General features: G+C 41.3%; 1 protein-coding gene across 3 annotated transcripts in view; it reads left to right on the forward strand.

The window, feature by feature from the left end:
- Positions 1–25,488, forward strand: part of GNE (glucosamine (UDP-N-acetyl)-2-epimerase/N-acetylmannosamine kinase) — a 43,740-nt gene that overhangs the window by 9,967 nt on the left and 8,285 nt on the right. For 2 of the 3 annotated variants that reach the window (XM_003829857.7, XM_008955259.6), the window contains 6 exons: positions 2,050–2,501; positions 11,527–11,679; positions 14,379–14,591; positions 19,401–19,488; positions 21,049–21,259; positions 25,004–25,133. In XM_003829857.7, the coding sequence (XP_003829905.1) occupies positions 2,050–2,501; positions 11,527–11,679; positions 14,379–14,591; positions 19,401–19,488; positions 21,049–21,259; positions 25,004–25,133 (1,247 nt within the window). The remainder of the gene's footprint in view (positions 1–2,049; positions 2,502–11,526; positions 11,680–14,378; positions 14,592–19,400; positions 19,489–21,048; positions 21,260–25,003; positions 25,134–25,488) is intronic. The other variant, XM_008955258.6, reaches the window with a different exon arrangement.

Here is a 25,488-nt window from a genome sequence, read left to right on the forward strand (position 1 = left end):
ACATGGTGAAACCCTATCTCTACGAAAAATACAAAAAAAAAAAAATTAGCCAGTTGTGGTGGCGCATGCCCGTAGTCCTAGCTACTCGGGAGGCTGAGGCAGGAGAATCACTTGAACCCGGGAGGCGGAGGTTGCAATGAGCTGAGATCACACCACTGCACTCCAGCCTGGGCAACAAGAGTGAGACTCCGTCTCAAAAAAAAAAAAAAAGCAAAGGTTGAATAATCTGAGAGAACAAGGCGTATTACATACATCTTGATGTATGTAATAAAAAGTCATTTAGTGCACCCTTGTGGCATGAATATATTAATGCAGTCTCCAAAGAGGATCACAAATACAATACTGTATCTGAAAGAACCTTGCGTTAAAATAAAATTGTCCTTTTCAGACTATTCTTTAAAAACAAGGTGGGAATTTGCTACTAGGAAATACTTAAAAGAGTAGAGAAGAAACTTAATGGATAGCTCAGGGATCCACAGATTTTTTTTTTTTTTTTTTTTTTTTGAGACGGAGTTTTGCTGTTGTTGCCCAGGCTGGAGTGCGGTGGCGTGATCTCGGCTCACTGCAACTTCCACCTCCCGGGTTCAAGTGATTCTCCTGCCTTAGCCTTCCGAGTAGCTGGGATTACAGGCATGCGCCACCATGCCCGGCTAATTTTGTATTTTTAGTAGAGACGGGGTTTCTCCATGTTGGTCAGGCTGGTCTCAAACTCCCAACCTCAGGTGATCCACCTGCCTCGGCCTTCCAAAGTGCTGGGATTACAGGCGTGAGCCACTGCGTCCGTCCAGATTTTTTTTTAATATAAAATGAATTCTGGCTATTTAGGAGCATCCTCTCAGTAGAACAGAAATTTTAGCTAGAGCCTGAGATGAAAGTTTGAGTGGGTTCTTTTACTGCTCTGAGAAAGCTTTGACAGGAAGACTAGTGGAAGAGAGGCTCTCGGGGAAATGGTAGTAGGTTTTTTATCTGCCTACCACAGTTACCAAGGGTGGAAGAATAGTGTTTATCTGATGAGACCGTTAAATAGGAAATTTGACTAGTACTTAATGAAAATGCATGTTTAAGGTACATTCTAACACAAGAAATTGGTTGCTTCTTGGGAGAAGAATTGGATGACTGGGAGACAAAAGTGAGAGACTTTTCACCATGAAATGTTTTCTTAGAGAAAAAAGGTTTGGCCAGGCACGGTGGCTCACACCTGTAATCCCAGCACTTTGGGAGGACGAGGCGGGCGGATCACGAGGTCAAGAGATTGAGACCATCCTGGCCAACATGGTGAAACCCTGTCTCTACTAAAAATACAAAAATTAGCTGGGCGTGATGGCACACGCCTGTAGTCCCAGCTACTCGGGAGGCTGAGGCAGGAGAATTGCTTGAACCTGGGAGGTGGAGGTTGTAGTGAGTCAAGATCGCACCACTGCACCCCAGCCTGGGCGACAGAGCGAGACTCTGTCTCAAAAAAATAAAAAAAAGGGTAAAGAACATTTTCCCCTAAGTGTATATAAAAAGTGCTGACCACTGTTAAAAGTTTAGTCTCTTTCTTCCTAATAAAAAAATTCTCTGGCCGGGTGCAGTCGCTCACGCGTGTAATCCCAGCACTTTGGTAGGTCAAGGTGGGTGGATCACCTGAGGTCAGGAGTTCAAGACCAGCCTGGCCAACATGGCAAAACCCCATCTGTACTAAAAATAGAAAAATTAGCTGGGTGTGGTGGTACATGCCTGTAATCCCAGCTACTCAGGAGGCTGAGGCAGGAGAATTGCTTGAACCCGGGAGGCAGAAGTTGCAGTGAGCCTAGATCGCGCTACTGCACTCCAGCCTGGGCAACAGAGCAAGACTTCATCTCAAAAAAAAAAAAAAAAAAAAAAAAAAAGAATCTTAATCAGGCTGTTTACACTTATGGTCTATGCTTTTTATGTTTGTAAGTTATACTTCAATTTATTTATTTTAATGTTTCTCACTTCAGAGTTGGTGTTAGATTGCTTTTCTTGTATGTTACGGCTCTGTGTTTAAGAACATGTTCTTATATCTTTATTTCTTCCCGGCTTTAGAAATACATATCGAATGATTGAACAAGATGACTTTGACATTAACACCAGGCTACACACAATTGTGAGGGGAGAAGATGAGGCAGCCATGGTGGAGTCAGTAGGCCTGGCCCTAGTGAAGCTGCCAGATGTCCTTAATCGCCTGAAGCCTGATATCATGATTGTTCATGGAGACAGGTTTGATGCCCTGGCTCTGGCCACATCTGCTGCCTTGATGAACATCCGAATCCTTCACATTGAAGGTGGGGAAGTCAGTGGGACCATTGATGACTCTATCAGACATGCCATAACAAAACTGGCTCATTATCATGTGTGCTGCACCCGCAGTGCAGAGCAGCACCTGATATCCATGTGTGAGGACCATGATCGCATCCTTTTGGCAGGCTGCCCTTCCTATGACAAACTTCTCTCAGCCAAGAACAAAGACTACATGAGCATCATTCGCATGTGGCTAGGTACGTGTCTCAGACTTTAGTCAGTCTAATGGCTGTTTTTGTCAGAAAATGTTCCGTCTATTTCAATCCTTTTGGAAACTATTATGGATAGAATACTCTGTTAGCAATGAGAAGGCCAAGGTTTTAGTTCATAGACCTTGCCCTGTGGTATGACTTTACCTCTCTGAGGTTTACCTTTTCTGTAAAATAGGCTTAGTGGATTGAGTTTTAAAAATCTCTGCTATATTTATAGAATGGAATGCTTTTAATCCATTAAATATATTAGTTATAAGAACGATCCTAATATGTCAAAAGGGGGAGCTATAAAATTATAAGTGTAATATGCCATTTCATTTTATTTTATTTATTTTATTTTTTGAGATGGAGTCTTGCTCTGTTGCCTAGGCTGGAGTGCAGTGGTGTGATCTTGGCTCACTGCATCCTCTGCCTCCCAGGTTCAAGTGATGCTCCTGCCTCAGCCTCCCAAGTAAGTATGTGGGATTGCAAGCGTGGACCACCACGACCGGCTAATTTTTGTATTTTTAATTTCACCATGTTGGCCAGGCTGGTCTCGAACTCCTGACCTCAAGTGATCCGCCCACCTTGGGCTCCCAAAGTGCTGGGATTACAGGTGTGAGCCACTGCACCCAGCTGTAATCTGCCATTTTACTAAAAACTGTAATAATGGAATGGTTAGGAAGTATGTACACCAAGTCATTTATTATATTTATTTCTGGTGTGGGATTATGGGTGTTTTTATGTTTGATTTTCTGAATTTTTTTTTTTTTTTTTGAGACAGAGTCTTGCTCTGTCATCCAGATTGGAGTGCAGTGGCACAATCTCGGCTCACTGCAACCTCCACCTCCCAGGTTCAAGCGATTCTCCTGCCTCAACCTCCCGAGTGGCTGGGATTACTATGCCTGGCTAATTTCATATTTTTAGTAAAGACAGGGTTTTTCCATGTTGGCCAGGCTGGTCTTGAACTCCTGACCTCAGGTGATCCGCCCACCTCAGCCTCCCAAAGTGCTGGGATTACAAGCGTGAGCCACCATGCCTGGCCTGATTTTCTGAATTTTTTTACTACATTGGCAAAATGGTCATTTTTTTTTTTTTTTTTTTTGAGATGGAGTCTTACTCTGTTGCCTAGCCTGTAGTGCAGTGGCTCAGTCTCGGCTCACTGCAACCTCCACTTCCCAGGTTCAAGCGATTCTCCTGCCTCAGCCTCCTGAGTAGCTGGGGTTACAGGCGCACACCACCACACCCGGCTAATTTTTTTTTGTATTTTTAGTAGAGACGGGGTTTCACTATGTTGGTCAGGCTGGTCTCAAACTCCTGACCTCATAATCCGCCCACCTCGGCCTCCCAAAGTGCTGAGATTACAGGCATGCGCCACCGCGCCTGGCTCATTTTTATTTTTAATGCTTTTCTTATAGAATTGTTGGAATACTCAGATTATGAATGTTGGAAGCAGTAAGCCATAAGTACTTATTAATATAAGGGATTATGATGATTATTATTAAAAAGCAAAAGTCATAGTTGTAGCCTTAGAGTATATCTTTGTAAATAAGCCCTATGTTCCAAAATTTTTATTATTCAGTGCTCTAGCTTCCTAGAAATTATCTTTTGCTAATCAGAGGTAAAAAAATCCAAGTTTACAAACAGAATGTCAGTTGGTTAATTTATAGTAAGAGTACTACCTAGGGGACAAATTAGGACTAATAATCTATTTAGGACCTTTCATTTCTAAGAGGCAGATCTATTGAATTATAAAATTAATGAACAGAAAATTGATTTGGTTGGGTCAGGTATGGTGGCTCACCCTGTAATCCCAGCACTTTGGGAGGCTGAAGAGGGAGTATTGCTTGAGCCTAGGAGTTACAAGGCCAGCCTGGGCAACATAGCAAGACCCTGTCTCTACAAAAAATAAGAAAATTAGCTGGGCGTGGTGCTGTGTGCATGTAGTCCTAGTTACCTGGGAGGCTGGGATGGGAGGGTCACTTGAGCCTGAGTAGTTGAGGCTACAGTGATCTGTGATTACACTGCTGCACTCTAGCCTGGGTGACAGAGTAAGACCCTGTCTCAAACAAAACAAAACAAAAAAAACAAAAAACAATAACAAAAAAAAAACACAGAAAGAAAAAGAAAATTGAATAAGCAAAGAGATTTTGTATATTTTTAATCTAGATTACATTACACCAGGAAAGGAATTGGGCTTTCCTGCTATATAACGTAATCCATTCTACATATTTCTGTTGTTCAGTCTGGAGTGCAATGGTGCAGTCTTGTCCTCCTGGGCTCAAGTGATCCTACCACCTCAGCCTCCTGAGTAGCTGGGACTACAGGCATGTACCACCATGCCCAGCTAATTTTTAAAAATTTTTTGTAGAGATGGGGTCTCACTATTTTTCCCAGGCTAGTCATGAATTCCTAGGCTCAAGCAATCCTCCTGCCTCGGCCTCCCAAACTGCTGGGTTTATAGGCATGAGCCACCGCACCTGGCCCATTCTAAATATTTCTTATGCTTGGACAGATTTGTAATTATCAAGGGATCGTCTAGATAATGCTGGTGGAACAACCTTCTGTCTCTTCAGTCTCTCCTTTTAGTATGCTTCCGATGAAACACTCTTGGATTCTGTTCTAATTATACCATTAGCTCTCTAGGTATTCTGGAAAACTTGTATCACTGAAAAACTTGTAATGAATAGAAAATAATAATGTGCCAGATGTGGTGGCACATGCCTGTAATCTCTGTACTTTGAGAGGCCAAAGTGGGCAGATCACTTGAGCCTAGGGGTTTGAGAACAGCCTGGGCAACATGGTGAAACTCTGTCTCTACAAAAAATACAAAAATCAGCCGGGTGTGATGGTGTGTGCCTATAGTCCCAGCTACTCCGGAGGCTGAAGTGGGAGGATTGCTTGAGTCTGGGAGTTCAAGACTGAAGTGAGCCATGATTGTGCCACTGCACTCCAGCCTCGGTGACAGAATAAGACCCTGTCTCAAAAAAACAAAACACTAGTTTTGGCCAGGTGCAGTGGCTCATGCCTGTGACCCTAGCACTTTGGGAGGCCCAGGCAGGTGGATCACTTGAGGTCAGGAGTTGGAGACCAGCCTGGCCAACATGGTGAAACCCCATTTCTACTAAAAATACAAAAATTAGCCAGGTGTGCTGGCACATGCCTGTACTCCCAGCTACTCAGGAGGCTGAGGCAGGAGAATTGCTTGAACCCAGGGAGGTTGCTGTGAGCCGAGATTGCACCACTGCACTCCACACTCCAGCCTGGGTGAAGAAGCGAGACTCCATCTCAAAAAAAAAAAACAAAAAAAAAAACCAAGCATAAAACCCAGGCCAGATGTGGTGGCTCACACCTGTAATCCCAGCACTTTGGGAGGCCACGGCGGGCAGATCATGAGGTCAAGAGATTGAGACCATCCTGGCCAACATGGTGAAACCCCATCTCTACTAAAAATACAAAAATTAGCTGAGCATGGTGGCGCACGCCTGTAGTCCCAGGTACTTGGGAGGCTGAGGCGGAAGAATTGCATGAAACCCAGGAGGCGGAGGCTGCAGTGAGCCGAGATCGCGCCACTGCACTCCAATCTGGCAACAGAGCGAGACTCCGTCTCAAAACAAAAAACAGCAAATAACCATTAGAAAGCAGAATGTAGCAAAATTGAATTGTACTTGTAGGGCTTAAAGTCCTATTTGGGACAATTTAAGCAGTTCTTTATGAAAAGAAGGACAACAGAACAGCTAAAATTGCTTTTTTTTTTTTTTTGGTCTTTAAACCAGTGAAAAAGAAAACTCAAGACAATGAGACAGAGCCATCCACCACTGGGCAGTAATACATTTTATATAAAACCTGTGCCTGCTTCTTGATGTGCAACTTCTTTTTTTTTTTTTCTTTTTTTTGAGACAGAGTCTTGCTCTGTTGCCAAGGCTGGAGTTCTGTCACCTAGGCTGGAGTGCATTAGCGCAGTCTCAACTCACTGCAACCTCTGCCTCCCAGGTTTAAGCAATACTCCTGCCTCAGCCTCCTGAGTAGCTGGGACTACAGGCGCACACCACCACACCTGGCTAATTTTTGTATTTTTAGTAGAGATGGGGCTTCATCATGTTCGCCAATGACCTCAGGTGATCCGCCCTCCTCAGCCCTCCAAACTGCTGGGATTATAGGCATGAGCTGCCGCACCTGGCCTTGATATGGAACTTCTCATGCTATCACTCTGCTTACAGGAAGATAGGGTTGGGTAGGCCATATATAACATTGCAGCTTTGTAACCAGAGTGTTAATATATAACAATCTTAATTTTAAAATTAGCAATGTTAAAAAGGCATGTTAAATTCCTAATAATGAAAGGCATATCACAGTAAATATAGGACTTTACAACAGAAAACAAAATGCCTTTATGGAAAGGATTTATGAAAGGGCTGAGGCTGCTGAATTACGGATAGATACAAAGACTGGTAATAATATCAGAAGTGCCAGGTGGAGAAGCAGGTGCAAACTTTGTATGAAATGTATTATTGCCAGGGATGAGTTGCTCTGGCTCATTGTCTTGCGTTTTACTTTTCCCTGGTCTAAAAAGACTTCTAGTTTTTGCTACTTTGCCATCCTTCTTTCATAAAGAAACTGTTGCCGGGCACAGTGGCTCGCGCCTGTAATCCCAGCACTTTGGGAGGCCGAGGCGGGCAGATCACAAGGTCAGGAGATAGAGACCATCCTGGCCAACATGGTGAAACCCCATCTCTACTAAAAAATACAAAGATTAGCTAGGCGTAGTGGCATAGGCCTGTAGTCCCAGCTACTCAGGAGGCTGAGGCAGGAGAATTGCTTGAACCCAGGAGGTGGAGGCTATAGTGAGCCAAGATCGTGCCACTGCACTCCAACCTGGGCGACAGAGTGAGACTCTGTCTTAAAAAAAAAAAAAGTAAATGAAACAAAAAGCTGGTTCTTTGAAAAGATAAATAAAACTGTTAGACCATTGGCAAGATTAACCAAGAAAAGAAGGGAGAAAATCCAAATAACCTCACAAAGAAATGAAACAGGAGATATTACAACTGACACTACTGAAATACAAAAGATCATTCAAGGCTACTATGAACACCTTGACACACATAAACTAGAAAACCTAGAAGAGATGGACAAATTCCTGGAAAAATACAACCCTACTAGCTTAAATCAGGAAGAATTACATACCCTGAACAGATCAATAACAAGCAGCAAGATGGAAATGGTAATTTAAAAATTACCAACAAAAAAAATTCCATGACCAGATGGATTCACAGCAGAATTCTACCAGACATTCAAAGAAGAATTGGTACCAATCCTTTTGACACTATTCTACAAGATAGAGGAAGAAGGAACCCTCCCTAATTTATTCTGTGAAGCCCCCATGACCCTAATACCAAAACCAGGAAAGGACATAACAAAAAAAACAACAGGCCAATATACTTGATGAACATAGATGCTAAAATACTTAACAAAATACTAGCTAATCAAATCCAACAACATATCAAAAAGATAATCCACCATGATCAAGTGGGTTTCATACCAGGGATGCAGGGATGGTTTAATGTATACAAGTTAGTAAATGTGATGCACCACATAAACAGAATTAAAAATCACATGATCATTTCAGTAGATGCAGAAAAAGCATTCAACAAAATCCAGCATCCCTTTATGATTAAAACTCTCAGCAAAATCAGCATACAAGGGACATACCTTAATGTAATAAAAGCCATCTATGACAAACCCACAGCTAATGTAATACTGAATGGGGAAAAGTTGAAAGCATTCCCTCTGAGAATTGGAACAAGACAAGGATGCCCACTCTCACCACTCCTCTTCAACATGGTACTGGAAGTCTTAGCCAGAGCAATCAGACAAGAGAAGAAAAGGGCATCCAAATCAGTAAAGAGGAAGTCAAACCGTCACTCTTTGCTGACAGTATGATTATTTACCTTGAAAATCCTAAGGGCACCTCCAGAAAGCTCCTAGAACTTATAAAAGAATTCAGCAAAGTTTCCGGATACAAGATTAATGTACACAAATCAGTAGCTCTTCTATACACCAACAGCAACCAAGCGGAGAATCAAACCAAGAACTCAACCCCTATTACAACAGCTGCAAAATTAAAATAAAATAAAATAAGTAAAATAAAATAATAAAATGAAATATAAAATAAAATAAAATACTTAGGAATATACCTAACCAAGGAGTCAAAAGACCTCTACAAGGGATATTACAAAACACTGCTGAAAGAAATCATAGGCTGGGTGCAGTGGCTCACACCTGTAATCCCAGCAATTTGGGAGGCCAAGGCGGGCAGATCATTTGAGTTCAGGAGTTTGAGACTAGCCTGGCCAACATGGTGAAACCCTGACTCTACTAAAAATACAAAAATTAGCTGGGCATGGTGATGTGCACCTGTAGTCCCAGCTACTTGGGAGGCCGAGGCAGGAGAATCGCTTGAACCTGGGAGGCGGAAGTTGCAGTGAGCCGAGATCGCACCATTGCACTGCAGCCTGAGCAACAAGAGTGAGACTACATCAAAAAGAAAAAAAAAAGAGAGAAAAAGAAAGAAAGATAGAAAGAAATCATAGACAACATGAACAAATGGAAACACATCCCATGCTCATGGATGGGTAGAGTTGATATTGCGAGAATGACCATACTGCCAAAAGCAATCTACAGATTCAATGCAATCCCCATCAAAATACCACCATTATTCTTCACAGAATTAAAAAAATAATTCTAAAATTCATGTGGAACCAAAAAAGAGCCCATGTAGCCAAAGCAAGAGTAAGCAAAAAGAACAAATCTGGAGGCATCACACTACCTGATTTCAAACTATACTATAAGGCCATAGTCACCAAAACAGCATGTTACTGGTACAAAAATAGGAATATAGACCAATGGAACAGAATAGAGAACCCAGAAATAAACCCAAATACTTACAGCCAACTGATCTTCGACAAATCAAACAAAAATATAAAGTGGGGAATGGACACCTTTTTCAACAAATGGTGCTGGGATAATTCGCTGGCCACATGTAGGAGAATGAAACTGGATCTTCATCTCTCACCTTATACAAAAATCAACTCAAGATGGATTAAGGACTTTAAGATCTGAAACTATAAAAATTCTAGAAGATTACATGGGAAAACCCCTTCTAGACATTGGCTTAGGCAAGGATTTCATGACCAAGAACCCAAAAGCAAATACGATAAAACAAAGATAAATAGCCTGGACCTAATTAAACTAAAGAGCTTTTGCACAGCAAAAGGAATAGCAGAGTAAGCAGACAACCACAGAGTGGGAGAAAATCTTCACAATCTATACATCTGACAAAAGACTAATATCCAGAATCTACAATGAACTCAAACAAATCAGTAAGAAAAAGTCCCATAAAAAAGTGGGCTAAGGACATGAATAGACAATTCTCAAAAGAAAATATACAAATGGCCAACAAACATATGAAAAAATGCTGAACATCACTAATGATCAGGGAAATGCAAATCAAAACCATAATGCGATACCGCCTTACTCCTGTAAGAATGGCCATAATCAAAAAATCAAAAAACAGTAGATGCTGGTGTGGATGTGGTGATCAGGAACACTTCTACACTGCTGGTGGGAATGTAAACTAGTACAGCCGCTATGGAAAACGTGTGGAGATTCCTTAAAGAACTAAAAGTAGAACTACCATTTGATCCAGCAATTCCACTACTGGGTATCTACCCAGAGGAAAAGAAGTCATTATTTGAAAAAGATACTTGCACACGCATGTTTATAGCAGCACAATTCACAATTGCAAAGTCATGGAACCAACCAAATGCCCATTAATCAACGATTGGATAAAGAAACGGTGGTGTGTATATATATGTGTGTGTGTGTGTGTGTGTATCTATATATATATATTTATATCTACATCTATATATCTATGTGTGTGTGTGTATCTATATATATCTACATCTATATATCTACATCTATATCTGTATCTATGATGGAATACTATGCAGCCATAAAAAGGAATGAATTAACAGCATTTGCAGTGACCTAGATGAGACTGGACACTATTATTCTAAGTGAAGTAACTCAGGAATGGAAAACCAAACATTGTATGCTCTCACTGATATGTGGAAGCTAAGCTATGAGGATGCAAAGGCCTAAGAATGATACAGTGGACTTTGGGGACTTGGGGGGAAGAGTGGGAGGGGGCGAGGGATAGAAGACTACAAATATGGTACAGAGTATACTGCTCAGGTGATGGGTGCACCAAAATCTCACAAATCACCACCAAAGAACTAACTCATGTAACCAAATACCACCTAATACCCCAATAACTTATGGAAAAATAAATAAACTTAATTAAAAAAATAAGTAAGTGGAGCTCACTTTCAGTTTTATGGGATAATATAGGCCCTATTGGTAAATACCTTGCGTTGTTTGACATAGCACTGTCAATCTAAACTTTTTACATTTTAAATTTTTGCTGAGGAGCCGTCCTTGGGATCCCAGCCTAGGGATGAGCGAAACTCTCCTAGTCCTTTAACAGAGTTAGAAACACTTGCCACTTGATGAATCTGGTAGGTGATAGTACAGGAAAGCTCCTGTGCATTCTAGGAAATATGTTTAATGCTTGTTCAGCCTCAAAATGCCCTGATATGCAACATATTATTATTCATTGATATTGCTGAATATTCACTAAAAACATTAGTTAGAAATTGGGAAGAGTCACATTTTTTGAGTGCTTTGGAATAGTTTGGGTTTTAAAACAGTGAATTTCTAGTGCCTGCTATTTAAAGTTATGTTTGTGGCAGCATGTCTTTGTAAAATGTTAAGTTTGCTGAATACTTGGATTTGTTGCTGTAAATCCTTATCATTTGACTCTAATTTGGATGCCCTGTTCACAATTTGACAAACTGTTTCTATCGTAGAATTTTTAAAAGCACAGACTTAGAGTCTTGCTTTCAGAATTTGCTTCTTTCTCTTTTAAGATTCTTAACTAATGAAGCAATGTGGTTTGATTTTCTTTAAACAGGTGATGATGTAAAATCTAAAGATTACATTGTTGCACTACAGCACCCTGTGACCACTGACATTAAGCATTCCATAAAAATGTTTGAATTAACATTGGATGCACTTATCTCATTTAACAAGCGGACCCTAGTCCTGTTTCCAAATATTGATGCAGGTAATTGAACTTGAAAATGAAATTATGCCACCTACTTTTTCCAATTTTATGTTTCTATTACTTCTTTTAACTACCTTCCTATCTTGCTCATCTTATCATTGAAGGGCACTCTATTCTGAAATGCATTCCAATTTTCAAAGGATTACCAATTTTGCTATAACTCAAAAAGTTTGTAATGTTTTTGCCAAGTCCAGTAGAAACTTAATAATAAAAAGTCTGTCTACTGTCTACTTTAGTCTCATGTTTAGTACTAATATTTTCCCTCCAGTTTCCACCAGTTAAGAAACTGCAGAAGCCAAGAGACATAAATCTTAGAAGTTGAAGTGAAAGATGGCCGGGCACGGTTGCTCATGCCTGTAATCCCAGCACTTTGGGAGGCCGAGGCAGGCAGAACACTTGAGGTCAGGAGTTCGAGACCAGCCTGGCCAAGATGGTGAAACCCTGTCTCTGCTAAAATACAATAATTAGCCAGCCACAGTGGTGGGCACCTGTAGTCCCAGCTATTCAGGAGGCTGAGGCAGGAGAATCACTTGAACTTGGAAGGTGGAGGTTGCAGTGAGCCGAGATCATGCCACTGCACACTAGTCTCAGTGACAGAGTGAGACTCCATCTCAAAAAAAAAAAAGTTGAAGTGAAAGAATCTCTAGAAAAGTAGTGATTCCACTATCCACAGTAAAATAGCCACTAATATTTTTTCTTGCTTTCTTTCATATTTATGTTAGCTATACCTTAAAGTAATCTTGAGCTGAAGCAGTTTAAATCTGGAGTCCCCAGCCAGTCCCAACCGGTTCATCCTCAAGCCTGCCCTGGCTGATCACTTGCTTACCAGTGGATGGTACTATAGATTTTGGTACTGCTGAGACCTTAGGCGAGTTAATGGGGGTGTGAGATATTAATGAGAAATGTCAGAACATAGCCTAACACTGAAGAATTTCCAAACACTGGTTATCGTTAGCTGACACCACTCATTGTTGAGTTCTTAGGCTTTTTTTTGGTAAAGGAGGCAGAACCTGTTCTCTGCAATGTCAAGATATCACCAACTTACTCTGAAAGAACCTCTGTCTTAGTATTCCCTTGAAGAATCTTTTCTGTTAGGGAGAACAAAGTAGGATATTAGTTGGAAAAAAATTTAAGAATACCCAACCCAGATTTTTTCCAGGTAATGTATCAATATTTCAAAAATGTTAATATTTATTCTTTTCTGACCTTTAAATTTTTTATAAATATGTGTAATGTAACTATGTATCATTCTCGTTCAGCATTCATTGTCAATGATATATTCTGTTTATAATACACTTTCCTGGCTGTATATACTTTAGAATTAGAGGTATTTTTTTTCTATGAAAGTAAAGGGTCCCAGGTATATCTAAGTCATGGCTGCCACTTGCCTCTACCCTCCACAGGGTTTTTGATAAGCTATACACAGGGAACAATAGGAAAATAAGAATCAAGGCATCACTTTATCATTATCTGGCTTAGTGCCCTGTTCCCCAGTACAGGACTCCCTCCGGAAAATGGATTATTGAAGCCTTAAGCCAAAGAGGGGCTTTCAACTGAATCGAAACCTGAATCTTGGAATAGTAGTGGTGCCTTCTGGTCTGCCATGTACTACAGTTTGAGTATCCCTAATCAAAAAATCTGAAATCTGAAATGCTCCAAAATCTCAAACTTTTTGAGCACCAATATGATGCTCAAAGGAAGCGTTTATTGGAGCAGTTGGATTTTGGATGTTCAGATTGGGGATGCTGATCTGGTAAGTATTACAGAATAAGAAATATTTCAAAATCCAAAAAAACTTGAAACCCAAAATATTTCTGGTCCCAACCATGTCGAATAAGGGATGCTCAACCTGTACAATAATTACAGATGATGCTCTGGCAAGACTGTATATAGAGAGAAGTGGCCAGGCCTTCTCCAGGGAGTTAGACCCTGAGTCCATTTACCTACCTGGCAACACAATGAAAGTTAAAAAAATTGAGAACCATGCATGCACAGCTTTGGTTAAATGAGTGGCACCTGCCCAGTGGTAAGCATGGTGTGGTCAGACCTCTGCCTTCTAACCAGTCAGGTTAGCAATTTTCCTCCCTAGGTATGGGGTAGTTAGGAGAGGGTCAGTTGAGAGGCAAGCAGAGGGACATTAAATATTGCCTCCCCTTCATGTATCTTTAAATTTTTATTAAGTCATGCAGTTAAAATAGAAGCCACAGTTATCAGAATCTATGTGTATTTTCTTGGAGTTTAGTTCACATAAATGGGAGTGCTATCCCACCGAGTTCATGTTAGTGTAAAGGTGAGTGTAGCTGGGCAGAGGCTCTCTCATCAGCTTGGTGTGTGGAGCCTGAGAGGGTTCCATTTGGGAACTCTCAGGTTAAGAGATACAGGCTGTTGGCCTGTCTTTAGCCTCTTAATTGTTGTTCAAGGTAAAGGCTTTTACTAGGGCATTGATAAAAGTTATTTGCTTTGCCTAGTTCTGTTTGAAAAGTCCCAACTGCTGCTTTTTGAGTTCCTAGATGAGTGAAGCAGAGGACATTTTAGATATCCATCATTCATGAAAAAGCCAGTAGTTAAAATTACTATTTCCCTAATAACTGATGTGAGGTTTTTTTAGGAAGATTTCTTTACGTGGGCTATACTTGCCAATGAAAATGGTTTCTTTATCTCACAAACCATTTACCAATTGGTTCTTTTCATTTTCATAGGGAGCAAAGAGATGGTTCGAGTGATGCGGAAGAAGGGCATTGAGCATCATCCCAACTTTCGTGCAGTTAAACACGTCCCATTTGACCAGTTTATACAGTTGGTTGCCCATGCTGGCTGTATGATTGGGAACAGCAGCTGTGGGGTTCGAGAAGTTGGAGCTTTTGGAACACCTGTGATCAACCTGGGAACACGTCAGATTGGAAGAGAAACAGGTATTTACCTTTGCTCATACTTCAACTGACTAGGCTTTATACATACGTGAGTTGTTATAAGGTATGCATATATCAGTACTGAGCATATATTTTGTGAACAAGTGAGTGAATGAGGTTAATAACCAGTTGAAGCCTAAAATCTATAGTCGATAAATAGCACACAGTGATTACCAAATATTTTAGATCTCTACTTACATTTTATTGTCTTTGTAATATCAATTAGCACTAAGTGGTTCTTTCTTTTTTTTTTTTTGAGATGGAGTCTCGCTCTGTCGCCCAGGCTGGGGTGCAGTAGCGTGATCTCGGCTCACTGCAAGCTCCGCCTCCCAGGTTCACGCCATTCTCCTGCCTCAGCCTCCCAAGTAGCTGGGACTACAGGCGTCAGCCACCAAGCCCGGCTAATTTTTTGTATTTTTTAGTAGAGACGGGGTTTCACTTTGTTAGCCAGGATGGTCTCAATCTCCTGACCTCGTGATCCGCCCACCTCGGCCTCCCAAAGTGCTGGGATTACAGGCGTGAGCCACCGCGCCCAGCCTAAGTGGTTTTTAATTATGGTCTTTCATGGCTGTGTTTAAGAGAGAATGTGGTTGAATGTTTCATGAATATATGAATGCTAGTCTTTTATTTTCTGGGCCTAATGTAGAATCCCTTCAGTCAGTACTTTAGAGTATGGTAGTTCTAAGTAAAGTGCCCCTTAAGTATAAGTAGGATTATTATTAATGAATTTGCTAACTGAGCTAGGTCCTGTTATTAACATTAGTTCAAGTTCTAATCCTGTTTACATGCAGTGGAATTTAATGGAAGCTGTAATGGAAAAGTGTGTATCATTAAAGGAAAAAGAACTGGACTAGAACCAAGGAGATGAGTTCTAGCTCTGCTCTTTCTCCAGTTGTTCATAATTGCCACCTTTCTGTTATATTTAGATCTTCTTCCCTTCTCATTCCCAGCATATTACTTTACTCCCCACTTCATAGAGAAAATGGAAGCCATGAGATGGAAATTCTTTCAAATTCCTCAATTAATTTATTTAGAAAATATTTAGTAAACACCTACCATGTACTAGGCACTGGGATTTGGCAATAAACTAGACTAAGAAGAGCTGGGCTCTCGTGCAACTTACATTCTAGTGGGAGAGGAGATAGATGATACACATACACAAAAGAAATAAGAAAAATATCAGGAATTCTATATGCTGTGCCTGCTGTAACACAAGGTATATGATGGACTCCATTAGATTGGTTAAAGGAAGCCCTCTTTAAGGAGATGACACCTAAGCTGAAATCTGAATGACAAGGAGTCAGCTATGTGAGGATCGGGGAGAGGCAGTGGCAACAGCCAGTGTGAGGGCCGGGAGGTGAACTTGGTGTATTTGAGAAATGGAAGCGCTATTGTGGCTGTAGAGTAGTGAGCAAGAGGCAGAGTGATACAGGTGATGTTAGAGAAGGAAACAGATGCATGTAAGCCAGGGTAAGTCATTTGGAATTTTTTCTAAGTGTAATGGGAGGGAATGACATGACAAAAGTTGCATTTTGGAAAGATCACTCCGGTTGCTAATATACAGAATGGAATGTTGGGGAGGGGGGAGGCAAGAATAAAAGCAGGGAGACCAGTAAGGGGGCTGATTCAGTTGCTCAGATGAGAGATGATAGTGGCTTTGATGAAGTATTAGAGATGGAAAAAAGTTAGATTTGGGTCTTGTTATAGTACTTGCTGATGCTTGGATGTGGAGGTGAAAGGAATCAACAAGGAAGCCTAGATTTCTGATTGGGCAGTGATATGCTGGGAATGAGAAGGGAAGAAGATGTAAATATAACAGAAAGGTGGCAATTATGAAGAATTGGAGAAAGAGCAGAGCTAGAACTAATCTCCTTGGTTCTAGTCCAGTTCTTTTTCCTTTAATGATACACACTTTTCCATTACAGCCTAGATTTCTGATTGGGCAGTGATATGGGGACACTGAGGGAGGAACAGATTTGGGGAGGGATTGAATTAAGAGTTCTCTTATAGCTATGTGAAGTTTGAGATGCCTATTAGATATCAAAGCAGACATGGCTAGTAAACAGCTAGATAGTTCCAGGAAGAGTTAGAGTTGGAGATAGAAATTTGAGAGTCATTGGTATAGAGATGATGCATAATTGGTTGTCAGTTTGGCTGCTATAACAGAGACCCTAAATAATAGTGGCTGAAATAAGTTAAATGTTCTTTCTTTCTCAGTGGATGGCAGCTCCACAATCATCAGACTTAGCCCCCATCTATTTTCTTAGTGGTTGCTCTAGCTATTGCTTGCAAGTCTCTGTTTTAGCCTTTGGAAGAAGGAAAAGAGAAGATGCCTTTCCCTTTAAAGGCAAGACCTGAAAGTTGCAAATCTTTCTTCTCACATCCATCAGAACTTAGTCACATGGCCACATCTGGCTGCAAGGCAAGCTGAAGAATATAGTCTTTTTTGTTTGTTTGTTTGTTTTGTTTTTGTCTGAAATGATACTGTTCTGTTGCTCAGGCTGGAGTGCAGTGGTGTATTCATAGCTCATCGTAACCTTGAATTCCTGGGCTCAAGTTATCCTCTCACTTTAGCCTCCCCAGCCATGCCTGGCTAATGTTTTTACAAAATGTTTTGTAGAGACAGGGTCTTGCTTTGTTGCCCAGGCTTGTCTTAAACTCCTGGTCTCAAGTGATCCTTCCTACCTTGGCCTCACAAAGTCCTGGAATTATGGATGTGAGCCATTGTGCCCAGTCTGTGTTTTGTTTGTTTTCTTTCCTTCTTTCTTTTCCTTCCTTCCTTCCTTCTTTGTCTTTCTTTCTTTCTCTTTCTCTCTCTCTTTCTTTCTTTTTTTTTTTTTTTAGTGAAGCAGTGCTGGGGGAGGAGGAACTGGTTGTGATCAATTAGTTGTAAACACCAGCCAGAATATAATCTTTGGCTGGGGATCAGATGCCTGGCTAAAAATTCTGTTTCTAGTATGAAGAAAAGATATTGAAGATAATGGCACCAGCCATAGATAGTATTTAAAACCCAGGCCAGGTGCGGTGGCTCAACACCTATAATCCCAGTGCTTTGGGAGGCCAAGGTGGGATGATTGCTTGAGGCTGGGAGTTCGACCCTAGCTTGGGTCAAGATAGTGATATTTTATCTCTACAAAAAAATTTTAGCGTGAACCCAGGAGGCGGAACTTGCAGTGAGCCAAGATCGCGCCACTGCACTCCAGCCTGGGCAACAGAGCGAGACTCTGTCTCAAAAAAAAAAAAAAAGATAGTGATATTTTATCTCTACAAAAAAATTTTAAAATTAGGTGGACCTGGTAGCATGCGCCTGTGGTCCTAGTTACTCAGGAGGCTGAGGTGGGAGGATCACTTGAGCCCAGGAGTTTGTTACAGTGAGCTATGATCGTGCCACTACACTCCAGCCAGGGTGACAGAGCAAGACTCCGTCTCAAAAAAAAAAAAAAAAAAAAAAAGACTTGTAAATAGGGCAGAGAATGGAGCCCAGGACCAACCTCTGGAGCCCTTCAATCTTTAGAGTTCTGGTGAAGAGGGAAGGGCCAGCAAGGAAGACTGAAGAGGAACACCAGTGAGGTTGGAGGGAAACAAGGAGAGTGTGCTATCTATAAAGCCCCCAAAATAAAATGTTTTAAGGATGGGGTGGTGAATACTGCTGAGTTCATTTAAGATGTGAAAGGACAGCCATGCACAGTGGCTCACGCCTGTAATCCTAGCACTTTGGGAGGCCAAGGCAGGTGGATCACTTGAGGTCAGGAGTTCAAGCCAGCCTGGCTAACATGGTGAAACGCCATCTCTAAAAATACAAAAATTAGCCAAGCGTGGTGGTACACGCCTGCAATCCCAGCTACTCAGGAGGCTGAGGCAGGAGAATCATTTGAACCTGGGAGGTAGAGGTTGCAGTGAGCTGAGATTGTGCCACTGCACTTCAGCCTGGGCAACAGAGCAAGACTTTTTGTCTCAAAAAAAAAAAAGTGAAAGGAGAATTGAACCATATGCCAACATGGTCTCTGTACTTTTTGCCACTACACTTAAATAAACGTATATAAATGTGCATGCCCATCCATCCTTTCCTTCTTACCTTTTTTATAGCAGGGTGTGGGCATGGGTATGGGTGTGGGTGTCTCTCCTGCCTGTCCACTGCCCATCCTTCTACCTGTGTTTTCAATCCCAACCACTCCTGCCTTCTCAGGGACCTATCCATGAGTGATCTTTTCTCATCCTTCTTTATTTAACCGCCTCATCATTTAAACATGCCTAAGCCTCTCGCATCTTAAAAACAAACAACACAAAACAACTCCTTTCTTGACCCCACACCTCTCTCCAGCTGTTACTCGTCCACTCTTCTCTTCTTAGCCAAACCCATTGAACAGTGTGGCCATTTTCGCTAGATTTACTCCCTCATATTGGTCAGGAAATGTCTGGAGGGAAAGTGACTGCCTGACCAGCCAAGTGAACCACTGGCTGAGTAGATGGAAGGCAGGGCAGGTTGAAAGAGAGTGAATCTCATAGATGACTAGGCAAATGGTAAGTGGATGCCAGGTTAGTCTACCTTATTTATTTTAATAAACAAAAACTTGATTTGTTCTCCTTGGGAATAAAGGACCCTAGGGCCCTTAAGTGTTTGATGTACTGAAATCTTGCCAAGAGTACTTTAAAAGGTATAAAGTAGAAAAGTTGAATTTTCCCTAACAAAAGACTTAACCTGAAGTCAGCTGGATTTCAGGTCTAATTATGAGCATAGTACACTGATAATTTCTTTATTCTTTGGATATTCCCACTTCCAAATCCTTGTAATGTGTCACTGGTTTTACCTAGGGGAGAATGTTCTTCATGTCCGGGATGCTGACACCCAGGACAAAATATTGCAAGCACTGCACCTTCAGTTTGGTAAACAGTACCCTTGGTGAGTATAAAACATTCTTTGTTGAGTGATTTAAAAGGGGAGCTACCTTCAGTACCATTTTAGAGCTACAATCACTGTTTAATCATCCTAACAGAGCTTTCCTTCTTATGCCTACGGGCCCCTAGTTGCTGGGGAGACAGGGATTGCTAATATCATACCCATTATTACTGTTCCAAAGGTTCCAATGTAGAATACATATTTTATTTCTTTTTTTTTTTTTTTTTTTTTTTGAGATGGACTCTTGATCTGTTGCCCAGGATAGAGTGCAGTGGCGCCATCTCAGCTCACTGCAACCTCCGCCTCCTGGGTTCAAGCAATTCTCCTGTCTCAGCTTCCCAAGTAGCTGGGATTACAGGTGCGCACCACCACGCCTGGCTAATTTTTGTAATTTTAGTAGAGATGGGGTTTCACCATGTTGGGCAAGCTGTTCTCAAAACTCCTGACCTCAGGTGATCCGCCTGCCTCAGCCTCCCAAAGCGCTGGGATTACAGGCGTGAGTCACTGCGCCCAGCCTTATTTGTTTCTCTTAATTAATACAACACTTTTGCTACACTTATTTAACCTTCTTTGGCTTTCTATAAATATTAGAAAATAATGTAACTGATTTTTTTTAAAAAGTCTAGTTCAGCTTTTTAATTAATTTTGACCACCCTCCTTTCTGTTTCAAATCGATGAGATTTCCCTGTATTTGAATATTTCTTTCTGAAAATAATTTTGTTTTCTCAGAAATATAAAGATAAAAACTAAAAAAAGCAAAAAAATACAGGCACTTAGTTACAATGTTGCTGAAGAGATCTAGATATTATTTTATATAAAATTTTTTTAGTTCTGTATAATTATGATTTATAGTTTTTAACTTTTAATTGACAGATAAAATTGTATGTATTTATTGTGTACAACATGATGTTCTGAAGTATGTATATCTTGTGGAGATGTTATTTTATTTCTTTTTTGTTACTGTTGGTTGTTTTTTTTTTTTTTTTTTTGAGACGGAGTCTTGCTCTGTCATCCAGGCTGGAGTGCAGTGGTGCGATCTCGACTCACTGCAACCTCCGCTTCCCGGGTTCAAGCAGTTCTCCTGCCTCAACCTCCTGAGTAGCTGGGATTACAGGCACCCACAACGCCTGGCTAATTTTTGTGTTTTTAGTAGAGATGGGGTTTCACCGTGTTGGCCAGGCTGATCTTGAACTCCTGACTTCAGGTGATCCGCCAGCCTCGACCTCCCAAAGTGCTAGGATTACAGGTGTGAGCCACTGCACCCAGCCTATTTATTTCTTTAAACATGATTTTTTAAATTACTTTTTGTAGAGATAGAGTTGCTATCTCTGTGTTGCCCAGGCTGGTCTCAAACTCTTGGGCTCAAGCAATCTTCCTGCCTCAGCCCCCCAAAGTGCTGGGATTACAGGTGTGAGCCACTGTGCACGGCAGGAAGATGTCACTTTAGGAAGAAGCATGAATTATTTTTACCTGAAGTCTCAGTTTCCATTATATTATACCCTCACTACCATTTAACATGTATGGCAGAAGCATATAATTTAATTGACTTTTTGTATATTGCAGTTCAAAGATATATGGGGATGGAAATGCTGTTCCAAGGATTTTGAAGTTTCTCAAATCTATCGATCTTCAAGAGCCACTGCAAAAGAAATTCTGCTTTCCTCCTGTGAAGGAGAATATCTCTCAAGATATTGACCATATTCTTGAAACTCTAAGTGCCTTGGCCGTTGATCTCGGCGGGACGAACCTCCGAGTTGCAATAGTCAGCATGAAGGTAAAATAACTCCTAAACTCCTAACTTTATATCCCATATGAGCGATTGATTTTTTTTTAAGTATATATAGTTGGAAGGTAAGACTAGAAACATACACAAGAGCTTGTAATCATTTGCTGATAGTATTGACTTGTGGATCCTTTACAATGTTTGTCTCACTATTTTACTGATCATTAACATTTCAAAGAAGTAAATTCTTTGGGAATCCAAGACGGTAGACTTGACAGTGGGAAGACCCCTTTAGGCATCAGATCGGGCTTTTGCCACCCAAAAGACCTGAAATTCTATACTTGGTAACAGCCTGGAGTGTGGAGTATGCTGATTACTATCACTGCCCAAGTGAGGGGTATCAGCAAATGGTGAAGGGAGCTGCCTCTTCTCTAGAATGTGATCAGTTGTGTGGATTTTCCATTTTGCATTTTTACAGTTCTGCTCTTTATTGAGTATAGCATACCTTCAATCTGTTAACCAAACCATCACCCAGTGTTGACAGGTGAGAGAACATTCATAAAAATAACAAACTGTTCATGTTAAAGTGATCTCTAATGACTTAGAATAAACCTACTAGAAAAATCTTTGTTTGAAATAGTGTGAGTGTATAAAGCTTCCAGAGACGATGAGAAATAGCAAAGATTTTAAATGTAAAGTTGTAGGAAATTTATTAATACCATTAGGTCAAATAAGGAAAGCAAAACAAAACATAATTTTCTCAAGAAAAGCCAAGAGGCCTCCCTTATAAATACTCTTTTAAAAACTAATAGAAGGCTGGATGCAGTGGCTTACGCCTGTAATCCCAGCACTTTGGGAAGTCCAGGTGGGCAGATCACTTAAGGTCAGGAGTTTCAGACCAGCTTGGACAACATGGTGAAACCCTGTTTCTACTAAAAATACAAAAAAAAAAAAAAATTAGCTGGGCATGGTGGCAGGCACCTGTAATCCCAGCTACTTGGGAGGCTGAGGCAGGAGAATCGCTTGAACCCAGGAGGCAGAGATTACAGTGAGCCAAGATTGCACCACTGCACTCCAGCCTGGGCAACAGAGTGAGACTCCATCTCAAAAAACAAAACAAAAACTAATAGAAGAATAGTTTCTTAACAGAAAGATGATTTATTCCATATGAAAGGCCAACATCTTTTTCAATGGTGAAATTCTAGAGGCATTCCCATTGACATCAAGAAGAAAAGAAAGATGTTTTGTGCAGCATTATCTCACATAATTTTGGAAGTTATGAGGGAATAAAGGAAGGAATAGCAAAAATGGAGATTATTGATAGGGTAAAACAAAAAACATTATTAATAGACAAAAAAATGCTTGGCTCCCACCCTGGACTGGTTAAATTAGAGTCTCTGGGGTTGGGGGCCAGGCATCACTCTTCGTTAAAAGCTGTCCAGGTGATTCTGATGCACAGCGAAGATTGAGAAGCACTACTCTAGATTTTTTATTCTCTTAATTTAAAAAAAATTTTTTTTAGAGACAAGGTCTTCCTATGTTTCCCAGACTGGACTCAAGGTCCTGGGCTTAAATGGTCCTCTGCCTCAGCCTCCTAAGTATAATAGCTAGGACCACAGGCACATGCCACTGTGCCCAGCTCTAGATGTATTTTTGTTTTTTGAGACTGAGTCTTGCTCTGTCGCCCAGGCTGGAGTGCAGTGGCGTGATCTCGGCTCACTGCAACCTCTGCCTCCCGGGCTCAAGTGATTTTTGTGCTTCAGCCTCCTGAGTAGATGGGACTACAGGCTTATGCCAGCATGCCTGGCTAATTTTTGTATTTTTTGTAGAGACAGTGGTTCACCATGTTGCCCAGGCTGGTCTTGAACTCCTGGGCTCAAGGGATCTGCCAGCCTCGACCTCCCAAAGTGCTGGGATTACAGGTGTGAGCGACCGTGCCTGACCTAGATTTATTTTTAATGACAATCCTAGTGACAGCTCTAACCCTGTATTTGAGATATAAAAATCCACTAATAACAAAATAATATAAGTGGAAAGAGAGATCTTATTCAGAACAACAACAAAAACTCCTAAGAATAACTGAAACCAGGAACGATGTAATCTATATAAAGAAAATTCTAAAACTTTACTGTAAGACATAAAGCCTTGAAAAAAATGCCCTGGATGGAAGTGCTGATTATTTTTAAGATGTCAGTGTTTTCCCAATTTGATTTATAAGATCAACATAATCTAGTAAATATTTCAATGGTATTTGTTTTACATTTAGTAAAATTATTGTAAATCACAGTGGAATTTCTCAAAGTTTAACATTAAAAGTACAAAAGTCAGTTGTGCAAAGAAAAAATATAAAGACAAGTAATCAGGAGGGACTATCCCTGTTTGGTATTAAAACATATCAAAAAGCACAGTAATTTGTTTTATTTTTTTGAGACAGGGTTTCACTCTGTCGCCCAGACTGGAGTGCAGTGGTGTGATCTCGGCTCACTGCAACCTCTGCTTCCTGGGTTCAAGCGATTCTCCAGCCTCAGCCTCTCAAGTAGCTGAGACTACAGGCGTGTGCCATCACGCCCAGCTAATTTTTGTATTTTTTATAGAGATGGGATTTCCTCTTATTGCGCAGGCTGGTCTTGAACTCCTGAGGTCAAAGTGATCTACCTGCCTCGGCCTCTCAAAGTGCTGGGATTACAGGCGTGAGCCACCACGGCCGGCCATACAATAATTTAAACAATGTGGTATTTCTGCCAGCCAGGATGGAAATTTACCCTAAGGAAATAGAGTATCCAGACCATCACTGAATTCAGTTACAGGAGATGATTAAAGCTCAGCTACTTAGTTGCCTCAGTGTTTTTTTGTTTTTGTTTTTGAGAAAGGGTCTCACTCTGTTGCCCAGGCTGGAGTGCAGTGGCGTGATCTCAGCTCACCGCAGCCTGAACTTCCCAGGCTCAAGAAATCCTCCCAGCTTAGCCTCCCAAGTAGTTGGGACTACAGGCATGTGCCAACATGCCTGGCTAATTTTTTGTAGAGAGGAGGTCTCACTGTACCTCCCAGGCTGGTTTTAAACTCCTGGGCCCAAGCGATTGTCCCGCCTTGGCCTCCCAAAGTGCCGGGATTACAGGCGTGAGCCACTATGCCCGGTCACCTCAGTAAGCAAGAAAGTTTTGTCAACCTGAAAGAGTAAACTATGGTCTTTTAATGAACTAGGCTCAAATTAGCGAACATTGAACTTAAGCTTAAGAAAGGGGCCCAGCCGGGGGCAGTGGCTCACGCCTGTAATCCCAGCACTTTGGGAGGCCGAGGCGGGCGGATTGCTTGAGGTCAGGAGTTTGAGACCAGCCTGGGCAGCATGGTGAAACCCCATCTCTACTAAAAATACAAAAATTAGCTGGGCGTGGTGGCAGGCACCTGTAATCCCAGCTACTTGGGAAGCTGAGGAAGGAGAATCGCCTGAACCTGGGAGGTGGAGGTTGCAGTGAGCTGAGATCGCGCCATAGCACTCCAGCCTGGGCAACAGAGCGAGAGGCCATCTCAAAAAAAAAAAAAAAGAGAGGGGCCCATCTTGCTACCTGTGGAGTTGTCATTGCTTCAACAGCCCCATATTAGGACAGATTACAGGAACTACTTGAGCTTATCCCAGGGCTGGCCCAGGCCAGGCAGTGGGTCCTTCCCCAAGCAGTCATCTAAGACTGCGGGGCCATCCTATAGCAGTGTCTGATTTGTGATGAAAAAGATCACAACACTCACAATATGCTGCTTAGCTAAGACCAATGAGACGGAACTTGTTGTTTTCTCTTTTAGGGTGAAATAGTTAAGAAGTATACTCAGTTCAATCCTAAAACCTATGAAGAGAGGATTAATTTAATCCTACAGATGTGTGTGGAAGCTGCAGCAGAAGCTGTAAAACTGAACTGCAGAATTTTGGGAGTAGGTAAGATTGTAAATTATAAATCCAAGAAATGCTCATTTTAATGTACAAAATTTACTAAGTTGTGATGCATGCCTGAGCATCAAGTCAGTGTCTGCCCTGTGCATAGATGGCTCTAGGTGCTGTCTGTGGGCCCCAAGCATGGGGACTTCCTGGGACACCAACAAGCATTAGGAGAGAAGCACTGACAGTTCTAGAAATCTTTAAGGTGCTATGGCTTTAATTCACAACTGTCTAATATTTCCTTGCAGTCCTTGGTAACGTTTGTCTTAGGAGATCTGGGGTGAATGAATCTGTGTTCTTAAGACAAGAAAGTCAGCACACTTTCCTGAGATTGCTCATCAGCATTATTTCCTTG

This window comes from Pan paniscus, chromosome 11, assembly GCF_029289425.2.
Source record: "Pan paniscus chromosome 11, NHGRI_mPanPan1-v2.0_pri, whole genome shotgun sequence".
Lineage (NCBI taxonomy): Eukaryota > Metazoa > Chordata > Mammalia > Primates > Hominidae > Pan > Pan paniscus.